Here is a 26,127-nt window from a genome sequence, read left to right as displayed (position 1 = left end):
GAAAGAGGAGGAAGGGGAGGGAAGAAGGAAGGATTGATGTTCTGCTTCCAAACAGGTCACTCTTCTCTGAGCTGAAACTGGGGTACCAACTGATGTAAGCACACTAAAATCTCAGCTTGCAACTTAGTGCTTGGTCTTGCCTCACATTTATGGGGGTTCCATCCCTATCTTGGGGCATATACTCACCACACTATTGTACATGTTAAAGAAAAGCTCATGATCTGGCCTGTAATATACAAACCAAAGAAGGCCAAATGATCAAGAGGAGTGCCAGCTACTGAATAATGATAATAACAATAATGATAATACTAATGAAAATCCAAATGGCTCCTGACTGAGTGGCCATTAGGAGAAAAAGGTCAGCATATTTACTTAAGTCCCAGTCTGGAGAAACCATTTTATCTCAATAGAATAGACTAAGATAAAGGCCCTGACAACTGCTGACCCAGCACAGGATCCCAATTCCTTTTGGTCCAGCATTTTCAAAGGCCAACTCTGCTTTACACACTGCCAAGCATTAGATTGGTGCCAGACCCTGCGAAAAAGATGTGCAAGTGTAGCAAATGGACCATTAGCATTTATGACATCCTTCGGACCTTATTGGGAGCCTTGGTTCCTCATGGCTTTGTCTTCTCAATTTTCCTGTTAAAAGGATAACCAGATTATGCTTTCTGCTGGATAGCATTTTTTAGAGCGTGTAATAGCTCTTCTGCATTTTGTGTGTACGGACATATAATGTCCCCCAGACCAGAAGGAGTTAAAGGAGACTCCACACTGAGGATTCACACTCACATGGTGGCCTCATGTAAATTGGACATGGAGAGAGCTGGTTGTTTGATTTCTTTCTTTTCATCTGGTAGCAGGAGCCTAACAGGCTCAGTCTCATTAGAGTAGGTGAGGTGGTCGCCAATAGGAAGGTGGGATGCTGGGTTTGGCAAAGAAAGTTGTTGGCTTCCCTGTGGGCAGTCTTCATCAGAGTCTTCTTCCTCCTGCTTATCATAGGAAGAATTAAATAAAGTTACAAAATGCTACGTGCCTCTTGAGGAGGCAAAACCAGGAAGGGGAACCATAAATAAACACAATGAAAACAGCAGATGATCCCTGTGCCTACTGAGAACCAAGAAGAAAGCAACAAAGAGGAACTCTTGCTCAGTTGCATCAAAAAACTTGCAGAAGTTAATGAGCAAAGAAGCACCCAGCCTGGGCTAAAATGCTCACCAAGCTCAGATCTCTCTGCTGGGCCAAAGCAGGCACAGACGTCTAGGATATGTTCCAATCTGGGCTGCATTGCCTAGTAATTCTTCCCTTTCACCCAGGCCTTCTGGGCCCCAGCTTCTTAACAGTTATATGGGTTAGGATGAGATGGACCATAGACTTCTTTTGTCATCCAGAAATACCCCAAATCAGGTCCTGGTGTGGGCCACTTTCAGATACAGAGAATGCTCAGATAATTGACAAATTCAGGGAAGAGCTCTATGAAGGCCAAAACAAAATTGAGTTACTGCTTAACCTGTTCAGGTAATGCTTATCACAACCAAAAGATTTTCTTGCAAGGAAATCTGAAAATCATACCCCATTTTAAATTATGCTTCCTTAATTGGAAAATTTCAAAGAGTATGAATCACTATTGTCTTTGTCTTTAGAGTTGTGGAAATATAAATGTACTAAAGTATACTTAAATTTGAATTTGTTAATATTTTAATATTGATATCTTGAGCAAGTGACTGTTCTAATATTGATGGAGTAGGATGTGTGGTGCTTTTCAAGTTCTGTATTCCCATAAATCATTCTTTATTAAAAGTAGTCTAACTCAGTTTCAGTATTCATATTTTCTATTGAAATAAATCTACTTATATCTTGCAGAGATGGTCAAATGGTACCAAAAACAAATGCTGCGTTATATCAAGGAACATACTATCAATTTTCTTATTAAAGGAGAAAAATTAACAACACACAGACTAGAACAGCTCTGTTCTGTCTAGCTGTGTTGCTGTAAATTAGGCAATGCCAAACTAAAATCCGTCAGTTGTTCTCCTCACCCAAGCAATGAAAGCAAGTGTAATAACTGGCTTCAAAAATAGAATTGCTATCTATTCCTGTATCACAATAGTTTTAATTATCAGCCACTGTTAAGTACAGTACTGGAGTTGAGGGAGACCACATTTCTACTTTGTGAAAAAACAACTGGCCTTGTTAGCAGCATAACCTGCAAAGAAGGCTCCTTTATAACTCTCATGGTGCTGCCTCCCTAACTAAACATCAATACAAAGCACAAGGACAGATTTCTAGTTAATGCAAACATCCCGACTTACAATTGTTGGAATAAGGGAAGGCGTGGACAAGATTTGCTTGATAATTCTGTATCTGTCATAAAGAGGCTTTATGAGGTTCTTGTCTTGCTTAGTTACCTGGAAAACATGAATAATTATTGTTCCTTTCTCGAACAAGAATGAAAACACATCAATGTTTTTAGCAGGCCAAAAAAAAAAAAAAGTTTTGAAGCCTCTAAGGGATTATAGTACTAAAATGCAACAGTAATCTTAAAAAGGTAAGTCATTTATAAGACACTGTATGAAGCACACGCCAATTTTCTTCTAGGAAAGTTTCTTAAAGGATAGGTCCAAGTTTAGAAATACGTTTTTAAAGCTCACTGAAGGACTCCTCAATGTTTAAATGGTAAGGACCCTGTTTTTTAATTACTTCTTCATTCTTAAAAAACCAATGGGTGATCCAAGAGCTACTGATTTTTCTTCTGAAACATGTATTTTATCTGACTTTCAAGATCTTTTATATCCACAGACACCAACCTTGTCTAGGTCTTCATCACTACATACTTGGATTATATGCTAGCTTACAGGCTAAATCTGACATAAACTAAATATTTTGGATAAAACAGTTAACCTCTCTGAATTCTCAATTTCCTACCTATACAACAAGGAAGTTGGAGTTAAAAAGTTCCTTCCAGCCAAAAAACTTCATAACCTCTTGTTTACTGATGTATTCTATTACCCTGCTGCTCTTTGGCTCATCCCTAAGCACCATTTTTAACATGTCACAAAGTACATAAAACTTTACACAGTTTTCTACTTATCTATTAATCACCTACCTACCTACCTATCCCAACCTATCTACCTCTCCAGCCAAAATGACCAAACTCCTCTGCTTGCCTTCATTTTCCCCCCTGATGTGTGTCCTGCATTAAGTTTTCTACATATTTACCACAAAAAAACCTCCTTTTCATTCTTGTCCAATGGTTCTCACTCAGCAGGTAGTGGGAAGGAAATGGTAGAAATAGCACATAGCATAATTGCCCAAGTGTCCTATCTGACTCTGCCTTCCAGATCCCCTCTGAGAATCCTGAAGGAAAAGAAAATGACTCAAGCAGGTGTATTTTTTAAGCTTGCTAGTTATTCTCATGCTACCTTACCCCCATCCCAGTTGAGAACCATTCTGGCCCATATATTTTTTTTTTTTAATCTTTATTGGAGTATAATTGCTTTACAATGGTGTGTTAGTTTCTGCTTTATAACAAAGTGAATCAGTTATACATATACATATGTTCCCATATCTCTTCCCTCTTGTGTCTCCATACCTCCCACCCTCCCTATCCCACCCCTCTAGGTGGTCGCAAAGCACCAAGCTGATCTCCCTGTGCTATGCGGCTGCTTCCCACTAGCTATCTATTTTACGTTTGATAGTGTATATATGTCCATGGCACTCTCTCACTTTGTCACAGCTTACCCTTCCCCCTCCCCATATCCTCAAGTCCATTCTCTGTGTAGGTCTCTGTCTTTATTCCCGTCTTACCCCGAGGTTCTTCATGACCTGTTTCTTTTTTTTTTCTTAGAGTCCATATATATGTGTTAGCATACGGTATTTGTTTTTCTCTTTCTGACTTACTTCACTCTGTATGACAGACTCTAGGTCCCCTGACTTCAGACTATACTACAAAGCTACAGTAATCAAGACAGTATGGTACCGGCACAAAAATGGAAAGATAGATCAACGGAACAGGATAGAAAGCCCAGAGATAAACCCACGCACATATGGTCACCTTATCTTTGATAAAGGAGGCAGGAATATACAGTGGAGAAAGGAGAGCCTCTTCAATAAGTGGTGCTGGGAAAACTGGACAGCTATATGTAAAAGTATGAGATGAGAACACTCCCTAACACCATACACAAAAATAAGCTCAAAATGGATTAAAGACCTAAATGTAAGGCCAGAAACTATCAAACTCTTAGAGGAAAACATAGGCAGAACACTCTATGACATAAATCACAGCAAGGTCCTTTTTGACCCACCTCCTAGAGAAATGGAAATAAAAACAAAAATAAACAAATGGGACCTAATGAAACTTCAAAGCTTTTGCACAGCAAAGGAAACCATAAACAAGATGAAAAGACAACCCTCAGAATGGGAGAAGATATTTGCAAATGAAGCAACTGACAAAGGATTAATCTCCAAAATTTACAAGCAGCTCATGCAGCTCAATAACAAAAAAACAAACAACCCAAGCCAAAAATGGGCAGAAGACCTAAATAGACATTTCTCCAAAGAAGATATACAGATTGCCAACAAACACATGCAAGAATGCTCAACATCATTAATCATTAGAGAAATGCAAATCAAAACTACAATGAGATATCATCTCACACCGGTCAGAATGGCCATCATCAAAAAATCTAGAAACAATAAATGCTGGAGAGGGTGTGGAGAAAAGGGAACACTTGCACTGCTGGTGGGAATGTAAATTGATACAGCAACTATGGAAAACAGTATGGAGGTTCCTTAAAAAACTACAAATAGAACTACCATACGACCCAGCAATCCCACTACTGGGCATATACCCTGAGAAAACCATAATTCAAAAAGAGTCATGTACCAAAATGTTCATTGCAGCTCTATTTACAATAGCCAGGAGATGGAAGCTAGCTAAGTGTCTGGCCCATATTGATCTTCCTTTTCTCTGAACTTCTCTGTGTCTCACTGTCTGGGCCTTAACTGTTTTCTGTGTTTCAGTCTTGTCTGCCCAAATAAATTATATCACTTATTTCTTCAAATTCTCACAGTACCCAATGTATCCCCTTTCCTACTACCCATCTAACAACCCAGCTTTATATGCAAAAGTAGTGTAATTTTTAGAGGTCTTTTCTTTCAGTAGAAAGACCACCTCTCTCTGTAGAGCATTTTAAGAGCTTTCCAAGAGCCCTTCATTTTCTAGCTCAATCATTCCTTAAACATTTTCTTAGTCATGACACATTTTTACACAGAAAATAAAAAATTCTTTCATGTATTCCATGGGATTTTAATAGGTGACAAAGAAAAAGAAATCTCTAAGTTCAGAAAACACTGAAATAATGCTTTTTATTCAGTATCTTATTGGGACTTATATTCCATAGAAAGCTCTTCAGAAAATGATGCATTTAACTATTATTGGCATCTCTATTGCAGTTTGATGTTTTTGGTTTTATTTATTTTTACTATATTGTCTGGATTCTAGAAAAGCTAAATTTAGTCTTAAAAGAGAAAGAAAAGAGTGACCAAAAAGCAAGTTAGAATGATGAATGCCATTATAGAAAAGTTCCTTCCTCAGATGCTAGATAAAAGTCGGGGTACAAGTACAATGTATGGCACTCATCTTTCACTCTCATGATTCTATGATTTTACTTTTAGGATCATTATTAAAGTAATCCCCAAAGACAGATGTGAGGGTTCAATGGCTGTAAGTACAGGACTTCAATGCCATAAGTGCTTATCCTCAAATATATGTGCACAGGAAGGCATGCTGCCTGAAGAAGAAGGGTTAGTGGTGAGATTATGTGCCAAGAGCTGTCTTCTACTCAGGGGCCTATGGACACCAGCTATTATAAGGCCTGCAATGTCAATCTTCATGGTGGAAAATGAGTCAAGACGTAGGCTCTGCAGGATAGGTACCTCAAATCTAAGGGGCAGAAATACATTAGACTTTGCTATTCCTCGGCCGCTTTCTACTAAGAATCAGACCATTCTCTCCTCTTAATTCAATGGCTCTGTTTCTGAAATGCATCCTCCCTCCCTAATTCTGCATATTGGTGGCTGACTATGGTATGTTAGTAGTATCTAACTTATGATTTTTATTTAAATGGAGAAAACAAGGACTGTGTTGAATAACCTGAAAGAGCCAGAGAGAGATATCCAGCGCATGAATGGGTTGTCAGATTTTAAAGATAAATATAAGGAGGTAAACCCCAAAGCTAATTATCCTTACTTCCTGCTCCTCCATTTTATATGGCATCAGAAGAAATGTAACTTAAAGGAGGTTGAGCAAGAAGGGACTGCGCATAGAACAAAATTTGATATACTTTGTTGATAGCTTGACAATTCCGTCATGAAAAACTCCTGGCCCCCTATCCAGTAGGTTACTTGAATTATCAAGATCTGGAATAGTACCCCCCAAACAAGCTGGCTTTCCAAGCAGAACTGCTGCTGAGTGGTCAGCCCAAGTGTTATTTCTTTCTAGGCCCTGGTCAGAAAGTTGTTTGGGGAAAAAACTGCCACAGCTTAAGTGCTTTTACCACCAAACTTGTTATCCGTTCTCCCCATGGCACTGGTCCCATGTATTCTTTCACAGTAAACCAAGGAAACATAAAAATCAGTCGAACCGTCACCATAAACAAGCTCTCTCCTTGAGAGGGAGGTAAAACTGACAATTCTCCTCTCTGGACAGTGAGTGATGAGAATCTATTACTCTTCAGCTTTAGGGACTCAAGTCTTGCCAAACTTTCCCTGTGTCTAAGTCTCCCCAGCCCCTCACTGAGGGAGAAAGTATATGTGGAACAAGTCTGACAGCTTGAACTAACCAGTCAGTCCAACAACATGGGAAGTCAATAATGAACATAATCATACAAAGCAACTGCTGAAGAGAATGGCTTGGTCCATTCAGATTTCTAAGCATACTGCCAATTAATACTGGCCTTGAAAACAGGTCATGAGTTCAGATAACTGGCTTCAAGAATTACACACTATTTTTAATTTGGAAAATTATGGAATCTCTGAACCTTAGATTCTTAATGTGCAAATTCTTAATATGCAGAATGAGGATTTTTAATTATCTTATGTAAATGTCCCTGGCACAGAGTCAAGCATACTAAATATTATTTAAGCTATCAAACTAGTTGATTTGAGGTTACTATCAATGTTGTAAATTACTAATAAAGGAATACCATGGTGCTATTAAAGCATAAATTTTAAAGATAAAAAAATTGAGAAGCACTCTATGTCTTGATATAAAAAGCTATCTAGAATATGCAAAGTGAAAAAAGGATACATAATTATGTAGCCTGCTACGTTTTTTCAAAAGGGGCAAATTAAAAATGCGTGTTTACTTTCTTCTATATGCTTTATATAGAAACTCCAAAAGGACACCTAAAACATTCATAGCAATAGTTACACCTGCTTAGAGTGGGAGACCTCAGAACTGGAGCTGGCAGATGGGGTGGGAAGGAGTCTTTTTAATGTGTAACCTTTTATATTTTTTGAACTATGTGAGAAAGTATTACCTATTCAGAAAATTAAATTTTTGTTAAAAAGGTAAGCAGAAGAACTTGACGGGATCTTCCTTTCGGTGCATTTTACCTGTAAGTCTTCCCTCTCTCCAATGCACAACTACTCACTAATCAGTTATCAAATTTTTACTTGATTTAAAAAAATAAAATGAATTATTATGTTTTTTAAAAATCTGCTTTTCTACACAACGACCCAAAACCTATGGGATGCAGCAACAGCAGTACTAAGAGGGAAGTTTATAGCAATACAATCCCACCTCAAGAAACAAGAAACATTTCAAACAGCCTAACCTTACACCTAAAGCAATTAGAGAAAGAACAAAAAAAACCCAAAGTTAGCAGAAGGAAAGAAATCATAAAGATCATATCAATCAGAAATAAATGAAAAAGAAATGAAGGAAACGATAGCAAAGATCAGTAAAACTAAAAGCTGGTTCTTTGAGAAGACAAACAAAATTGATAAACCATTAGCCAGACGCATCAAGGAAAAAAGGGAGAAGATTCAGATCAATAGAATCAGACATGAAAAGCAGTACGGAGTTTCCTTAAAAAAACTTAAAAATAGGACTACCATACAACCCAGCAATCCCACTACTGGACATATCCCCTGAGAAAACCATAATCCAAAAAGAGTCATGTACCACAATGTTCACTGCAGCTCTATTTACAATAGCCAGGACATGGAAGCAACCTAAGTGTCCATCGACAGATGAATGAATAAAGAAGATGTGACACATATATACAATGCAGTATTACTCAGCCATAAAGAGAAATGAAATTGAGTTATTTGTAGTGAGGTGGATGGACCTACAGACTGTCATACAGAGTGAAGTAAGTGAGAAAGAGAAAAATAAATACCATATGCTAACACACGTATATGGAATCTAAAAACAAACAAACAAGTCGTTCTGAAGAATCTAGGGGCAGGACAGGAATAAAGACACAGACGTAGAGAATGGACTTGAGGACATGGGGAGGGGGAAGGGTAAGCTGGGATGAAGTGAGAGTGGCACTGACTTACATACACTACCAAATGTAAAATAGATAGCTAGTGGGAAGCAGCTGCATAGCACAGGGAGATCAGCTCAGTGCTTTGTGACCACCTAGAAGGGTGGGATAGGGAGGGTGGGAGGAAGACACAAGAGGGAGGGGATGTGGGGATATATGTATACATATAGCTGATTCACTTTGTTACAAAGCAGAAACTAACACATCACTGTAAAGCAATTATATTCCAATAAAGATGTTAAAAAGAAAATCTGCTTTTCTCCTCAAAGATGCTGCAGTTAATGAAGGGCCAGAAGAAGTAACTGCCATTACTCATCCAGTTGGTAATTTGTGCTGTGCACCTGACTCCACCTACAGTTCTTGGAAAGGACAATAAAAAGGGGATAGATGCCAGTACGAATTCAGGATTTTCAAAAGAAAAGGACATAAATAAGCACCACAATCAGACCTAGGGTTGATTCATTCATTTCCAGTGCTCAACGGATGCCCTGTGACCGAAAAGTGATTATCTCCAAAAATCCTCCATAGATGATGGAGGAAGAAAATTACTCGGTAGCAGTATCTGAACTGACAAGGCAATGCTGTAGGGTTTAGCAGCTTTAGTGTGAGCTCTGACTAAACACCAAAAGCAAAAATTTCAAGAGGTGTCATAACGAAGGTCTCTCTAGAAAAGAAATAACTTCATCTTCGTAGCTTAATATTTAATGCATTTTAAGCAGTAGAGCAAAGACTCCAGATGAAAACCATCCATCAATTTGAGTTTAAAGAATTGGGACCTAATGAGATAATCTCAAATGTGAATAAGCTCACTGAGGAGCCAGGAATAATACTATTGTGGAAATTTTCAATCCTCCCTTTGCTTCTTCTGTGGCTTCTGGACTCCCCCTTAGGAACCACCTAATAGCTGCCTAGCCACTTCATGGTCTGCTGTGTTAAGCTCTCCCAGGAACAATACTGCAGCTTTAGATATTGAGACGTACATGATCTACTGCAGATGCTCTCTATTTAAAGGGCCTCGCTTTAGCCTACTGCAAAGATAGGTTTATTTGAAGGGGCTTCTGACACTAAACAGTTTAATGGCTATTTCTTTTAAAATAACAGAAATAAATTGCCATTTAAATAAAGATGACTTCTAAAGAACTCAGAGTTTTTCTCTGACCTTCAGATTTTCATTTACATGTTTTTATTTGACTTGAATACCTCAGGAGGGTGATCGACCATCCCAGTTTTCCCAGGACTGAGGCTTTTGGTGGGCCATGGAATTTTCAGTGCTAAAGTTAGAAAGTCTAGGGAAACCTGGGATGGTCGGTCACCCTATTCCTGAAAGATCTTAAAACAAACAGACCTCCTGAGTTTTCACTCTCACCCTCAATCTGCTCCTCCTCTAGTTTTTCCCCATCTCAGTAAATGGATCCATCTTCCTTTCCTTCACTCCCTACCATCCAACGATTCAGCACATCCTTTTGATTCTATATCCAAAATATACTTTGAATGTGTCTACTTCTTTCCATCTCCAAGGCTACCATACTAGTCCAAGCCACCCATTTCATCTTCCCTTTTCCACCCTTTTCCCCTATGATTAATTCTCCATACAGCAATCAAAAAGATCTTTAAAGTGTAAATCACACCATGTCACTTTCGCACTTAAAACCATTCAACAGCTTCCCGATCCTTTCAGTGGCCTAAAAGGTCCTGTGTTATGTGCCCTGACCTATCTTTCCTGACTTCATCGCATGCCATCCTGTGCTCCAGCCCTCAGACCTGAGAACTCCAACTACAAACAAGCTCTTCCTTCAAAGGCCTTCATACTTGCAGTTCCGTCTAGAATGTTCTTTGCTGCTCTCTTCGCCTGCTGATTCTTCTGCATTAAATGTCATCTTATTGGCCTTCCTAATCACCCTATATAAAATAGAAACCATCCCTACTCATTATTTTCTATCATATCATTTGTTTATTTGCACAGTACTTATAAAAAATTTTAATGATTTTGTCTATTGAGTTATTTCTTGTTATATCCCAACTCCCAGAAAAACATGAGCTCCATGAAGGCGGTAACCCACATCACTTCTCTATCTTGTTTATTTTTTATATCCAGCATGGATCATAGTTCACAACACATAGTAGGCACTCAAATCTTTTTGCAAATGAATGACTGCCCACTGGTCACCAGGCATCTCCTTTTATTGTCACAATAATTATATAAATAGGTATTATCTGTATTTGATAGATGAGGAAGTTGAATATCAGAGAATTAGTTCACTTGCCAAGTGTGTATGATTAGAAAGTGTCTTGTTCAAGGACTGAGTCCTGCTCTAAGCTTATTATACCAGTCCCAGCTCATCCCTCACTCCTTAGTCAACTGAGTAGAACACAGAATTAGGGCTTGGGTGTTGACCAAGCTGCTTTTATAGACATGGTCAAAACTATAAAATATGGGAAAGACCATCAGAAGCACTGAAGGATGGAAAACCACAGATGTGCCTGACTATGTGTGTGTATGTGTTTATACACACACACACACACACACACACACACAGAGAGAGAGAGAGAGAGAGAGAGAGAGAGAAGTTAGTTATCCACTTATCCACTGACTATCACAAAGTCCTGAATATGTGGGGGTGGGAGGAGGGGACAGGTTGGCTGAGTGGATGAAAACCACTAGTCACAACATATATTGGTTATTTTTAAGTTTAAAGGTATTTCATAAAGACAGAGGTAGCCAAGGGCCCATTTCTACTTGTAGATCACGTGTAAAGGACTAGTCCGGGGGCATATGGTAAGCCTTTTGGGATTTGGTAAATGTTGCCACCTTATAATCAAGACTAGATAATGTACAATAGAACAGGTGAAGCCAGAATTCTCCTCAAGAAGACTTCATTTCAAAGTCAAACATGCTAGTTTGTTCTTTCATATATCCATTCACTCTGCCAACATTTATTCAATACTTACTTTGTACAGACACTAAGGATCATGAACAATCAACAGCCTAAACTCTACTCAAGAAGTTTCAAGTACTATAATGAGGGACAGAAAATGGCACAGAGCACAGTTAGAGCTATGTTAAGGTAGCTACAGATTATTCAAGAAATGAAAGGCAACCACATCACTCAGAGTTCAGACAGGAAGGACTACAAGGAAGGTTCCTTGGCATAAGTAAAATGTTAAGCACAGATATGCAGGAGAAGGGATTAACCAGGTAAGTACTAAATACTAATTGCTTTCATCATCATTTTTGTAAAATATAATCTTTTCTTTGAGCTCCAGGCGCCCATATCCAAATGCATAATTGACAACTCTATCTGGGTATCTCACAAAGATTTCAAAACCAAGATGTCTAAGCTGAAGTCTTTAGACATCTCACCTAACATTCCTCAAGAAACCCTACGTCTGTATTCTTATCATATAAAATACTAAACCACTTTCCTTACGATTTACACCTCATCCCTGCTTTATTATTTCTTAATAAAACATACAGTAAAGTGAGATTGTAATCCTAGTCTTGGGTTCATTTGCTAACTTATCAGGGGAAGCTGGGGAGAAAGGAATATGAAATGCCCCAGTGTCTTTACCATGCGTCTCCCCATCAGCATGTGACACTGTAACCTCCAGAATGGCAATGCCCTAGGTCATAGCTAATAACCCACTGGAAACTCATCTGACTGAAAGTTCGGAGCCAGTCTCCTAAAGATATTTACGTGGTACCAAAGTGCTCTTACAAATTGGTCAAAATCATGATCTCAGTGGCACCATGTGGAGTGGTGGGGCCCTGTGAAGGTTGGCGAGGTACCTTAGAAACCTCCTGAGAAGGAAGCTGCTCTCTCCTCTCCTTCACGCATGTCAGCACAGCATCTGGCGTCTCCTCTCCAGAGGAGCCTGGCTCAGGGCCCACAGCTTCCGGCTTCCCGTTCTCTCGGGGGACTGCAGGGTGCTCACAGGATGGATTTCTAGGTGGGCCTTTGGGAGCACTCCCTTGTTCTTCTGACAGCTTCAGCTTCAGCTCTAAGAGAGATGCCATGAGTTACCAGGAGCAAGGAGGACTCACTGGCCCTAATAAGAGCAGAGAGCCTTTCAGGAATTCCTTCCCTGATGCCGAGTGGAAATGAACAGTGCCGATGATGGTTCCCCAGATGTGAAAGCAGAGGGCTCTTGAGGCTGGGATCTCATGGAGGTGGAGCATCATCTGTGGGAGTAACTCAGTGGTCTAAATTCCCAAGCAGGAGTCCTGGAGGAAGACCAGTGGTACCTGGCCCCAAAGTTTTCACCTGTTATCTATCACGACACCTGAAATTCTATACCTGAAATTCATTTACTTGGGTTTTGAAAGTTGTGCAGCCATTAAGAGCCCCTGCAGAAATGCAAGTACTTCTGGAAGGCATTACACAGTGCAGACGTCCAAGGATGCATAGGAGGGGTGGGGAAGGGGACATGGGAATGCCAGCCCCAACTTGACAGATTTCACAATTTTGTCTAATGCCAGTATTTAAAATCCAGAAATCACCATTATTGCAATGTGACTTTATATAAACCTACATAATTAAAAATAAAAAGGCCACCTGGGACTTATCAAGAAATTAGATTTCAGAATATGCTAGGGGACTGCTCGTTTGAATGAGGCCATTTATATTGATTTCTCAATTACATACATAGCTCATCTTCTCTGATGTTTGTTTTTTAGTTAGGCTCTGGCGTGGTGTTTAAACACCGCATACATTATAAACCTGCTACAGCACTACACTTCAATACCACTGAATTAATATTCCTTTCAGTTCTTTATCACCATCCTTCTAGAAACCTGGAAAAACTCCCATGTCTCTAAGTATTGAAATAAAAAGTGTAGAGAGAGGAAGAAAATAAATTTTTATTGGTAAATAACCATCATCCCTTAAGACAGATTTTAGAGTTAATTAATACTCACACCACCATCTCCAGAGAGACAGAGAAAGAAGAACACTGGATTAGGAGGAAGGGGAACCAAGTTTTACTCCTAGGTCATCACCTCCCAGCTATGTCACCTTCCCCTCTCTCTGGACATAAATGTCCTCATCTGTGCAATAGGGTGTGTGGAATAAATGATTGCTCAGGCCTCTTCTGTTTCTAACATCCAGGAAACCAATAACCCAGGGAAATGAATACTCCACATCTTGAAATGTTCCTGGCACTGAAGTGAATCATTCCACCTGGGAGTCTGGAGTTCCTCAGTCTCTTTATAAGGAGATGTATTAAATGGGATCAAACAATGAAGGGGACCCAGGACCCTTTATTTCAAGATGGGGCCTCTGATCTAGGCAGGAGACAAGCTTAAAGAGGGCACAGGTGGAAGAGAATCAAGAACTGCTTGGAGCACATTATCACGATTTTATCTGCTTCCTTCCTGAGAAAGGAGACCCTTGGCTGGCATTTACCTTTGAGCTGTTTCCGACCTTTAGCCAAATCATTCATCCATTTCAGGACTTCAGGATTAGATGTCTTGTCACCATGTGAAGGCTGCAAGGGAGGGAAAAATGGGGATGGAAGGAGGTAAAGGGAGGTAAAGGGAGGGAGGGAGAGAAGAAAGAGAGAAAAGGAAAAACAAAATTTTAAACCGCTAAGGCACATGAAGGTAGTTCAGCAACATATAAAGCTGGGAGAGAGATTCAGGCGTGATACCTCCAGTTGATGGAGTTGCCTCTGAAAAACAGTGAACATTCTTGACCTCCTCCACTCTTTCATCCTTGCCATGGACACTGTTTCTAAACACACCTGGTCACCCAGCATTTTTTACATAGTCCTAACTATGTCAGTCTAACCCTCAATCACCTTGTGGGCTACCCGTATCCGACACCCCATTGCCAGGTCATTCTTTGTATCAATGTAGATGGCTCTACTGATACAAACCAGCGCTTCCTCCCTTGCCTCTGCTCATGACTTATGACCAAACCCTGCCTGGGGAACACTGATAAACTGGAAGCTTTAGCTCCTATCAGTCATATCCTCCAAGCTGAAGAAAGGAGACCCCAGGATTTCTAAAACCTGACAACAGTCTGAGAAGTCAGTATGTAAGGGGGATACCCAGATTTCACTGCTCTCACTGTTTACAGACTCAGTATTCTACTGGGCTAGCATTAAAGTAGAAATTAACTATATGAGTATGGGCTTGGGCAAATTATTTAGCCTCTGCATGCCTCAGTTTCATCTACCAAATGAGGATTATAATACCATCTCCCTCAGAGGGTTGCTGTGAGGGATGAATTAGTGAGTATACGTAAAACACTGAAAAGAGTTCCAGGCACATGCTAAACACTATAGAGGTGTTAGCTAGAATTAAAAATATTATTATTGTTATTATTACTGGCAGAGGTGATAGCAGTAGTAGTAGTAGTAGTGTTAATTACCAGACCTTCTAAGGAATGGTGAATAAGTCTTCACTAACAAACATACACGTAGGGGTCTGTATGTCCCGCCTAGTAGCTAATCACACTTGGATGTGGCAATAAGAATATAGTTTTAGGGCTTCCCTGGTGGCGCAGTGCTTGAGAGTCCGCCTGCCGATGCAGGAGACGCGGGTTCGTGCCCCGTTTCGGGAAGATCCCACATGCCGCGGAGCGGCTGGGCCCGTGAGCCATGGGAGAGCGCCATAAAACAAAAAAAAAAAAAAAAAAAAAAAAAAAAGAATATAGTTTTACTTTTAGAAGGATATGACTCTGTTCATACAAATCATTCACCTTAATTTCTGGATTTCTTTTCAGAGCCTAAAAGTAAATTTTCTACAGCAAGAGAAACTGGGAGAGAAGAATAGCCGAACATACCTAGCCTCCAGCCCCACAGGTCAGTAGGAAACTTTCTTAAACAAGTTGAGGCCACCCTGGTAACTTAAATGGAGGCTCAAGAAGATTAGTGGTTACTTTGAGTTGGGGATATACAAAGAGCTATATAAGCATGCTCAAATGCAAGACATCACAAACACTGTCATAGTAGCCAGAAACGTGTACCATGTTAGTGACAAGTCGAGTGGCTCTGCCGGTTTAAGAATCCATTAAATCCATATAACATCAGCAAGATGTTGGTGAGAGAGAGACATAGGGAGAGGAGTGTGCTCCTCTCAAGTTCGAAGGAAAAAACAGTGCTTGTGTAAGAGGATCGTCAAATGTACATGGGATTAGATGTTTTAATTGTGAAACACAAGACATGGTTCTGTCACTTCTATAGTGATGTAAAAACCATACAGTTTAAAATCAAGATGGAAAATAACACTGAGGAAAAATGACAGTGATTTTTCCCCTAGGGGAGCCCAGAAGGGAGACTCTGGTTTCCAGTAGGGAAGCCCTGGTTTCAGGACCATGGACAGTGACCCAGAGGGCACACCTCCAAACTGCTGTGCCTGGTCCTACCCCTGGTCTGCTAGAATGAATGATGCACTGTACAACTTCCCTGATACAACATTTAGTACTCTGGCTTTGGGTAACAGTCTGGTTATATGAACAGTCAATGTTTTACACGTGATTTCTCGAAATCCTCACAGAACTCTTCACTCTGATCTGAAAACACATCATGTTCTCTGGAACACATCTTTTTCACTGGATATGTTCCACACAGTTAATGCAATCTTCTGAAACACTGTTAAAAACAAAAATGAGAACCTAAGACCCTAAGCCAAGGACCATCAAGGAAGCTTTCACCACTGCAAACAGGACTTAATAGAAATTTAAGGCTGAATTTTCTGACAAAATATTTTAAAGCCTGAGATCATTTTCTGAAATGAATTTTGTATTTCCCTGCCCTTGGGCGAGCTTTCAAAAGAGGTTAAATCAAGCTCACAAGGATGGCAGCTCTCAGATCACATGGAAAGTTTTTATATACAAGCTGCGGATCTTCAGGCCTTCTAACGTCTGAACTATTTCAGTTTACTAGGCCCCAAGGGCCATACACCCAAAAATTACACAGTAGATTTTGTTCAGTGTAATTAAAATGGAGCTCATAAGTCACATAACTGAGGGTACTACTAGACCAGATTTGTGGTCTGCCAAAGATGATTCAAAAGACACTTTAGAAAGATTTATGGATCAGGAATGAAAAGACCTATGTTGCTGTCTTGGCTACATCAATTCTTTGCTGTATGAACCTGGAGAAGTTACTTCCCTTCTCTGGGCCTCGGTTTCTTCAATGGTCAAATAAGATAAGACTAACTGATCCCTTCTAATTCTAAGATTCTCTAATTCTACTGAAAGTGAACATCTGGCTGAAACAGCCTTTTCTAAGTCCATGAGTCTAACAACAGTTAAATGTAAAATCAACTGTAGGGAATAAATACAGTTCTGGATATGAAGTGAAATGGTTACATTCAATAGAGAAGGAAAGACGTATATTATACCAGGGCATCAGACTAGCATGGAGGCCCAGCAGCTCGGATTCAAAAATTAGCAGCGGGGCTTCCCCTGTGGCGCGGTGGTTGAGAGTCCGCCTGCCGATGCAGGGCACACGGGTTCGTGCCCCGGTCCGGGAAGATCCCACATGCCGCGGAGCGGCTGGGCCCGTGAGCCAAGGCCGCTGAGCCTGCGCGTCTGGAGCCTGTGCTCCGCGAGGGGAGAGGCCACAGCAGTGAGAGGCCCGCGTACCGCACAAATAAATAAATAAATAAATAAAAATTAGCAGCGGGTGCTATTAACCCCGTCGTCAGGTTGCCGGGAAGGAAAGCCATACACACAGCAACCAATTAAAGCCCATTAACATGTCAAACCTCTAACCACAGCCTGGCACCCAGACAGGAAGGGTGAGGGGAAGCCCTGTTTCCTGAGACGCGGAAGGTTCTGATTACTTCAAAGACTTTAATACACACAGAAGCAGTGACCATGAAGCCTTCTTCCTTTACTGCTCCCAAATTCATCCATCTGCATGTTTAACTGCGTGGGCATGTGTCTACTCTGGCCCTAAAGCTTCTCCAGACAAAGGCAGGAGGTGCCAGGAGAAATTCTTTCCTAAAATACTCAGCTGCTGGGTGGCTGTTACAGTTGAGAAAAGTAATCCAGGGTCTGCAGCTGCAGGTAGAAAAATCCAATGGAAAATTAATGTCTATAATTTTCCTTTATTTTTTGACAAGGCAGAGGTTGCCATAGGATAGCCTATTCAAATATCACTCAAACAGACTAAGAAGTTAATAATATCTAAGACCACTCACTTCCTTTGTGCCAGAACTGTAAAAAGCATTATATATGCACTCCCTCATTTAATACTCACAAACTTAAGAAGTCACTACTAATATTAACTCCACTGTACAGATGGACAAACTGAGACTAAGAAAGAGAAAGTAACAAGTCCAAAGTCACAGAGTTCCTAAGTGGCTGTGCGGATTCAAATCCAGATCAGTCTGATTCAAGAACTGCCAGATAAGAAATATTAATAGGCTCTGGGGATGGAGCCCCTGACTGTTTCTCTACAGATTCCAATACGAGGGCATCACAGATCCAATAAAACTCCAGCAGCAAGTAAGGAAAATCAACTTCTCTCAGGCTATCTGGAGCTCTCAACTTTCAGTGGCCACTTAATGAATTTTACTTGTACTTCTCCATTGCAAAAACTACTCATCTTTAACCACCACAAGCCTGAGCTGACAGAACACAACCCCCTTAAGAAGGTTCTAAGTCTTTGCTGGGCCTCCGTCTCCTTATCTGTAAAATAAAGGCCTGTACTCACAATGTGTAGAGCACCCTCCTGCGCTATAAAAGGCAATAAGTAGTTGTGACTGCCTGACCTCAAGGAACAGAAGAATCTTCAACACCTTAAGGTTGTCTTGAAAGCCAATCTGATTTTTCTTTCATTTTTAGCAAAGCTAAAACTCCCTCCTTAAAACCCCTCTTTTAGTGAATTTGAAGTCACTGTGGGCAACACAGGACAGGAAGAACAGGAGAGTGGAATATTACCTGCTCTCACCTCCCTCCCCAGAACTTACCCACACTACAGGGACCTGCATGCAGATTGCCTCTGGACCAAGAGCTTAGTAAGCCTTTAAATATTTTAAGATGTTTGAGACATTCCCTGGTCTCATTTATTTTAATAACAAGCTGCTCTGGACCCTCTGCCAAAGACCCAGTATCTTTGTGCAATTCTACATGGATATGATTCTTCTGTATGCCACAGTCACCAGTAGAGACAATAAATAAAACTAGCATTGGCCATCAGGACACTTACCTCTGACTCTATTGTTTCTTAAGTAAGAAAAGGAAAGGTTCATGATTGTAACACTGCAGCACCAGTAAGAAGGCTGGTGTCTCTCTGACAGGAAAGGATGGGATCAGGGTTTGTTCTTAAGAGTGGCCTGAATAGACGTCGCGTGATAGGTCCTCACCCATCAACCAGAAAGTACTTTATGGTCAAAGACAACTCTCCCTCATTCTGTTCCACAATGAGAGATTCTGTCTTTTGAGTCCTTACTAGCTTCTTATCAAATGCAAATGAGAAAAGGCTAAAGAAAAAATAAGACCATAATTCAAAAGCTTTCCAAATTTTAGTCCTAGGAACACTAATGAGAGTAAGGTTCCTCAGAAAAAAAAAAAATGGAGAGATCAATAATCAAATCAGTTTAGAAATAAGAGTTGTAATTTGCTACTAGGAATTATCTTAGCAGAGATCAGCTAACAGCATGTGAGAACAAGACAGACCCAGGATGGAAACTTAATTTATGATAGGTCCTGGGCTGGCCAATGGAAACTGAGCTGTCCCTTGGCACAGAGATGCACTCAAAAAGGAAGGACAGAAAACTCCACGCATTTCTAACACAATCCACTCATTTCAAACCACAGGGTCCTTACCCGGTATTTCTTTTCTTGTTCAAATTTTTCTTCAAATTTCCGAATTTTCCGCTTGAGGCTCTGGATGTGCTTGGTGAGCTGGGTAATGGTCTGTGGCTCTTTGCTATCACCACAGCTGCACCGAGAAGAACTTCGGGGCCTGCAATGATTCCAGAGAGGGAAAGAATCATCAAAAACAGTACTATATATAAAAGAGGTAACTAATAAGGGCCTACTGTAGAGCACAGGGAACTCTACTCAATACTCTGTGATGGCCTATACGAGAAAAAGAATGTGAAAAAGAGTGGATATATGTAAAACTGATCCACTCTGCTGTACAGCACATACTAATACAACATTATAAATCAACTGTACTCCAATAAAAAATTTTTTTAATGATATAAATTTTAAAAGAATGGTCTTCCAGTAAACACTGCTGCTGGTCTACAAACCAAGCTTCCTAGATTCAGAGAAGTCCAGAGGCCAGTTCATTATTTGATGAGTCTACTATGGTAGCATGTGCTCATTACTGGAGATCCCTGATCACAGAACTCCATTATGGGCAAATGTCATCAGGGACTTTAGTCTACAAATGTCAGAATATTAGTCTAGGAAATATATTTCCTAAAGCTTGGAGGATACCAATTTCAGACTAATGAGAGAGCCCTATTGTACCGTTATCCTCAGTAAGTTGCATGAGCCCCACCTAAAAACAATTTCAAGGAAGATTTAGAAGAGTAGTTAACTCTTCTTTCTATGACAGAGCCTTTGTGAATCTCATCAAAGGAATGGACCCCCTCTCCAGAAAACGCCTTCACCTTCTCACCTGACATAATTTACAATAGTAATAATGCACTAAATCCCTCAAGTCCACCAGTAGACAGTCCATGGACCCTGGTCTAGATAAACTCATGAGGAACAGCAGGAGTTATTAAGGAGAAACTAGGAATTCCCTGCACGCATTTTTGGTCAAGGGAGACTCATTTTAGCTACGCATCAAAACTACTTACGCAACTTAAAAAAAAAAGAACACACAGTTGCACACTTTTTTTGTCTAGGGGAGCTACTGTAAGCTACCACTTTTCTAGAATCTAAGAAGAAATTGAGATGTACAACTCACAAGCATTGCTACAATCCATCCATCGAGGCCACTGCTGGACGTGGAAAGAATACTTATGAGCTCATCGAGAATTCGTGGTACTTGCATGTACACAGACTTAGGATTCTGGTCATTTCACCAAAAATGTTCAGACACGTGAGCCGTAGGGCAGCCTGTGTCTCGAGACCATCTCCTCCTGGTTCAGGAAGGCCTGAAACAGCATTCTCAACTAGAAAATACTCCGCTTTTTTGCCATTTATTGTTCAGGGCTTGCAGCTGCTTTTGGTAGGCATGTTTGCTCTATTTTAGACACACACTTCACTCAATTTATAAAAGTATTGGGTTGTATTGTAAATAGTATTTTAAAAAACTGCATGAAATGAAGACAAGAACAAAACAAGGTTTTCTTACATCATAAACTGCTGAGTGCTGGGTGGAGAAGGGGCTGATTCAGGGTCTAAGTTGAATCTCTGGCTTTGGCTAAAGATGGAGCATCGTGGTGACAGAAGCGGGTTGTCACCATCAGTGATGTGATAGAGCAGCCTGCTAGTCTCAACAGACTGGAGGTCTTCTGGTGCACTGTCCGCTTCATTCTGCACATCTTTGTGCACTGGCACAGGGTCTGAGGAAACAAGATAAATCATCGAGACTTAGAAGTGACAGAGGGCTTGAGACTATCATGTTCTTAAACAGAGATTATAAACATTCATTATAATGTCTTGCCTCTTTGTCATTTCTTCCTTCTGGGGATATGAAAGCCTTTCAAAATTCTGTCATGTTCGTTCTCACAGAATCTGGACAGAAAATATTACAAGGCCAACACACACCAAAAGATGGAAACACAGATTGTTTCGGTCTGAGTCACAGAAGCCAGCATGGTCCAAAACTACAAAAATCCTCTCTTTATTTCATATTATTTGCATATGTCAGAGCGTATATAACAACATGTCAGAGTGAAAAAAAGAAAACAATTACATGGACCTGGAGAAAAAGATGATAGATTATGAGGGAGAACAGTTATAACAGAACTGCCAGTGAAGGAAGGGAGAGGAGGGGGGTAGGGAGGAAAAGAGAAGAGAAAACAAAGGAGGAATAGAGGGGCGAGGAGTCCCCAGAGAGAAAATTACTCAGCACTCATTAAAAATGATGGCGAACTCAACATCAATATGGAATGATGCTCTGAATATACTAAATGAAAACCACACATTTCAACACAGAACAGTAATGATTCCAGTTTCTATAAGCAGCATACATTTATGTCTACAAATAAATGCACTAAAAGATCAAAGAAGCTACCTAGCAACTACAAAGCATGGTGGAATTAGGAAAGATTCTATTTCTTCTCCAAAATTTTATGTAGCATTTTATTTGGGACAAAAACAAAAACCAACAACAAAACCTGCTCTAAACCCTCTCCCCAGCTTGGCAGCTGTCTGCCTGAATTCTCACTGTGATCATTCCCCTTTTAAATGAGCTCACTGGCTCCCCAACCAGGTCAGTCCAGAAAGTGGGCACCCCTGTGCTACAGAGGTGAGGGCAGGGGAATGAGAAACTTCGGGGCGCTGAGTGACGGTGGCCGGAGTGAGAGTCTCTCCATCCTGGCGTGCTGTACAGAGCTACTCAAGGAACAGCCAAAACCTTCTCAATTTTGCCCAGCAAACAAGTGAGGACGACCCAAGGCTTTCTCTTATTCTGACTCCCCTAAAGAAAGAGGAAAACACACAGATCTTCTGGGTGAAGAAGTGAATCTGAAAATACTGACAACCCACTTTTCCAAAATAACATTTATCACAATTTGGTACTGGATGAATCTTAATCAGGTTTAGAATGGCTCGAGCTGTCCAGAGCTTGAAATGCAATTTCCTTTGCGTAACATAAAGTTCTGATTAGGTCCTTGTGTGTTTTCAGTTGGCTTCTCCCCTTTTGCGCTGTAGACTGGGAGGGTGGACAGTGCCTCCCATCGGGCCTTTGAGGCCGATCGACAGCACCTCTGTCAGCAGCTGAGGCTGGTCAGAAGCGGATGGGGTGAAGACTGGGGAAAGCTGGAGGCAGATGAATGCCAAAGCCCAGGCCCACAGGCAAGTGTGCTGGTGTGCCCGACACAGCTCGCCACAGGCAACGCCCTGGCTAAGAATAATTTAGCCAGAAAACGCTGCCATTTGGCGGGAGCCCTAAGAAGAAACATGAATGATAGTTCCTAACCAGTAAACAACAGCATATACTAACAATGACCTTCAACACCCACCAGGAAGTGTCTGAGTCCCTCACCAAAAAACCCTTTTCTTAAACCATTAGACTCTAAGAAGAAATGTATTTTATTCATGTTACCCTTTTCTGGGCAGCATCTTTTGGTAATAATGATGGGGAAGAAAAAGATCTTTAACAAGCACCTGGGACCAGCACATTTTTGTTGAAATTGTAAAGACTGGAGGCCTTCTCTTCAGCTCATCTGTGGTGCCAGGGTCAAAATTAAATCCTTTTAATTTGCCTTTTAATTTTAATTTTAAATTTAATTTAATCCTTTTAATTTTCTCTTGGTGTTGTCTTATAATGACAAAATGGGGGCACTTGGGTTCCTAGCCATATGACTAACGTGGATGTAAGAGCTCAGCTTCGGAAACCCACAGAGACCTAAGATATGACTTCACAGAATCACAGGCCACTATGAACGCCATGGCAATAGTAATGGTAAACCTCCATTTACACGGCATCTGCTTTTTGTGGGCACTCAAAAAACCAGTGCTGCCTAACATCCTGACCTTTCTTCCCCCCAATTCACCACGAAAGGAAGCAGTGAGCCCAAAAGATCCCAAAGTGACCGGCTGAAAAGTGACAGTCAACCTAAGTGTCCATCGACAGATGAATGGATAAAGAAGATGTGGCACATATATGCAATGGAATATTACTCAATCATAAAAAGAATGAAACTGAGTTATTTGTAGTGAGGTGGATGGACCTAGAGTCTGTCATACAGAGTGAAGTAAGTCAGAAAGAGAAAAACAAATACTGTATGCTAACACATATATATGGAATCTAAAAAAAAAAAAAGGTTCTGAAGAACATAGGGCCAGGACAGGAATAAAGATGCAGACGTAGAGAATGGACTTGAGGACATGGGGAGGGGGAAGTGTAATCTGGGACGAAGTGAGAGAGTGGCATGGACGTATATACACTACCAAACGTAAAATAGATAGCTAGTGGGAAGCAGCCGCATGGCACAGGGAGATCAGCTCGGTGCTTTGTGACCACCTAGAAGGGTGGGATAGGGAGGGTGGGAGGGAGAGGCAAGAGGGAGGGGATATGGGGATATATGTATATGTATAGCTGATTCACTTTGTTATAAAGCAGAAACTAACACGCCATTGTAAAGCAATTGTATTCCAATAAAAATGTTAGGGCTTCCCTGGTGGCGCAGTGGTTGAGGGTCCGCCTGCCGATGCAGGGGACACGGGTTCGTGCCCCGGTCCGGGAAGGTCCCACATGCCGCGGAGCAGCTAGGCCCGTGAGCCATGGCTGCTGAGCCTGCGCGTCCGGAGCCTGTGCTCCCGTTGAGAAGTCGAGAAGTGGCTTAATTAAATCAGTGGGCGCATGCCTATGTGTGCGCATTTGTGTAGACAGGATTATTGAGATCTTTGCTCAGAAGAGACCAGGGTAGATTTCAGAGCCAACCAGTGTTGCTGCCATCCTGGGAACAGAGCCCAGGCCACCACTTACAGACCCTGCTCCCCAACAGGGAGAAGCTTATGGCAATATTAAACTCGGGTGGCTTCTGATGGGACCCTGGGAGCACACTGCTTTTTCTTCCAAAGAAAGGCACAACTTGCCAGAACCCATACTGTGATGCACTGTGCTTTAGAGGGAGGGCCTGGGAGCCAGGGCTCGGGGTGCTCATACTTTCTTGTGGGGCTCCAGCAAGTTCACTGACCTCTCTCTGTGTCCTTGTTTGGACCACCTGACAGGGCTGTGACAGGAAAGTCAAAGGAGATCTGCTGTACAACCTCATGCCTTTAGTTAGCAGTACTGTATTATACACGTAAAAAGTTGTTAGGAATGTACATCTCATGTTAAGTGTTCTAACCACAATAAAAAAAATTGTTTTCTTTTATCCTTCTTTGTATTTTCTACAATTTCTGTAATGAATGTCTTAATTGTATAGGAAGAAAAAACCAATAAAAGTTAATATAAAAATTTGGGGAAAAAAATGCATTCCCCGGAAGAGAAGTGAGAAACAACCCCACGGGCAGAACAAGAGAGAACAAAGATTGTGAATTTGAATCTCAGGTCCACCACCTGTTAAGAGGCACTTGAGAAAAAATGGGACTTTTTAAACCCCCGTTTCTTCATCTGTAAAATGGGGAGAATAAGACTAAGGGAGGCCTCTCCCTGCCTCTCAAGACTAAGGGAGGATGAAATAGGAAAACTGTATCCCCTACAAATTTTTGCCATAGCCACATAAACTTATTTTTAATATATATGTATATATGTATGTTATGTGTGTATATGTGTTTCTGTGTATATATATAATCTTAATTTCTTTGTTTTAATTTCTTTTTTACTGAAGCACAGTTGATTCACAATGTTGTGTTAGTTTTAGGTGTACAGCAGTGATTCAGTTATTCTTTTTCAGATTCTTTTCCCATACAGGTTATTACAAAATATTGAGTATAGTCCCCCGTGCTATACAGTAGGTCCTTGTTGTTTATCTATTTTATATATAGTAGTGTGTATATGTTACTCCCAAATTCTTAATTTATCTCTGCCCCCTTATAATATATATGATTGTATATTAAATACAATCTTAATTTCAACCTACAGCTTTCCCAAATGTCAGCTTCATCTTAGGCAATAATGGCCAAGAAATCATAAATTTGATGTGCTAGTTACATTTCTTCAACTAATACACATTAAAATAAATTCCTATTAAAACAACGTTCACCCATGCATCCTTTGTAGAGTGTATTTGGCGAAACATTGAGATAAAGCGCAGAAACTGCTAAATCGGTAACCATGAGAACCATCATTTTAACAATTATTAATATCAACATAAGGAAGTTGAATATTATCTTCTTTTACTGACCACCAACTCCACTAGGAGTCCTTATGGGGTTAATGTGGGAAATGAGAACCAATACACCCTCAACATATTGTACCTCCTACCAGTTATTTATAAATAAGAATAATAATCATATCTAATACTTATGCAGTGAGTCACTATGTCCTCAAGCTTGTAATAAGAGTTTTGGCCAAGTATTTAATCTTCATAATAACCACAGGAGGCTGGGAGTAATGTGATCTTCGTTTTAATTTCAGGAGGGAAGGTGGTATGACTATGTGAGCTCCAGTCAGGGAGGGTTTGCCCAATGCCCGTGGTAGAAGACTCCACATCTCTGACCCTGGAGGCCAGAGAGTATTTCTAGCAGGCCACTCACTGAGCAATAGGGACTACAGCTTAGAGAAGTCATTATCATCAGGTGTGAAGGCCAGAGCCCACTTCTGATCTGGCTGCAACCCCAGGCAGGAACAGATGCTGTATTACAGCTGTTAAATGAATCGGTCAGATTTTTAAAAACATTTTTCTAACGTGAATTTTTAAGTGATTCAAATGTAAATCAACTATACTTCGATTAAAAAACTTAATTAAAAAGTAAATTAAGGGCTTCCCTGGTGGCGCAGTGGTTGAGAGTCCGCCTGCCGATGCAGGGGACACGGGTTC

General features: G+C 40.7%; 1 protein-coding gene across 4 annotated transcripts in view; it reads right to left on the bottom strand.

Annotated features, from left to right (window-relative positions):
• Positions 1-26,127, bottom strand: part of FAM13C (family with sequence similarity 13 member C) — a 137,660-nt gene that overhangs the window by 5,672 nt on the left and 105,861 nt on the right. For 2 of the 4 annotated variants that reach the window (XM_007463248.1, XM_007463247.1), the window contains 6 exons: positions 20,826-21,036; positions 19,337-19,475; positions 13,958-14,039; positions 12,343-12,554; positions 2,313-2,408; positions 793-992 (listed from right to left, as the gene is read on the bottom strand). In XM_007463248.1, the coding sequence (XP_007463310.1) occupies positions 793-992; positions 2,313-2,408; positions 12,343-12,554; positions 13,958-14,039; positions 19,337-19,475; positions 20,826-21,036 (940 nt within the window). The remainder of the gene's footprint in view (positions 1-792; positions 993-2,312; positions 2,409-12,342; positions 12,555-13,957; positions 14,040-19,336; positions 19,476-20,825; positions 21,037-26,127) is intronic. The other 2 variants (XM_007463249.1, XM_007463250.1) reach the window with 2 other exon arrangements.

The sequence above is a fragment of the Lipotes vexillifer genome, unplaced genomic scaffold, assembly GCF_000442215.2.
Source record: "Lipotes vexillifer unplaced genomic scaffold, Lipotes_vexillifer_v1.1 scaffold1528, whole genome shotgun sequence".
Lineage (NCBI taxonomy): Eukaryota > Metazoa > Chordata > Mammalia > Artiodactyla > Lipotidae > Lipotes > Lipotes vexillifer.
Note: the sequence above shows the minus strand (reverse complement) of the source record. Positions and strands in the feature narration are given on the sequence as shown.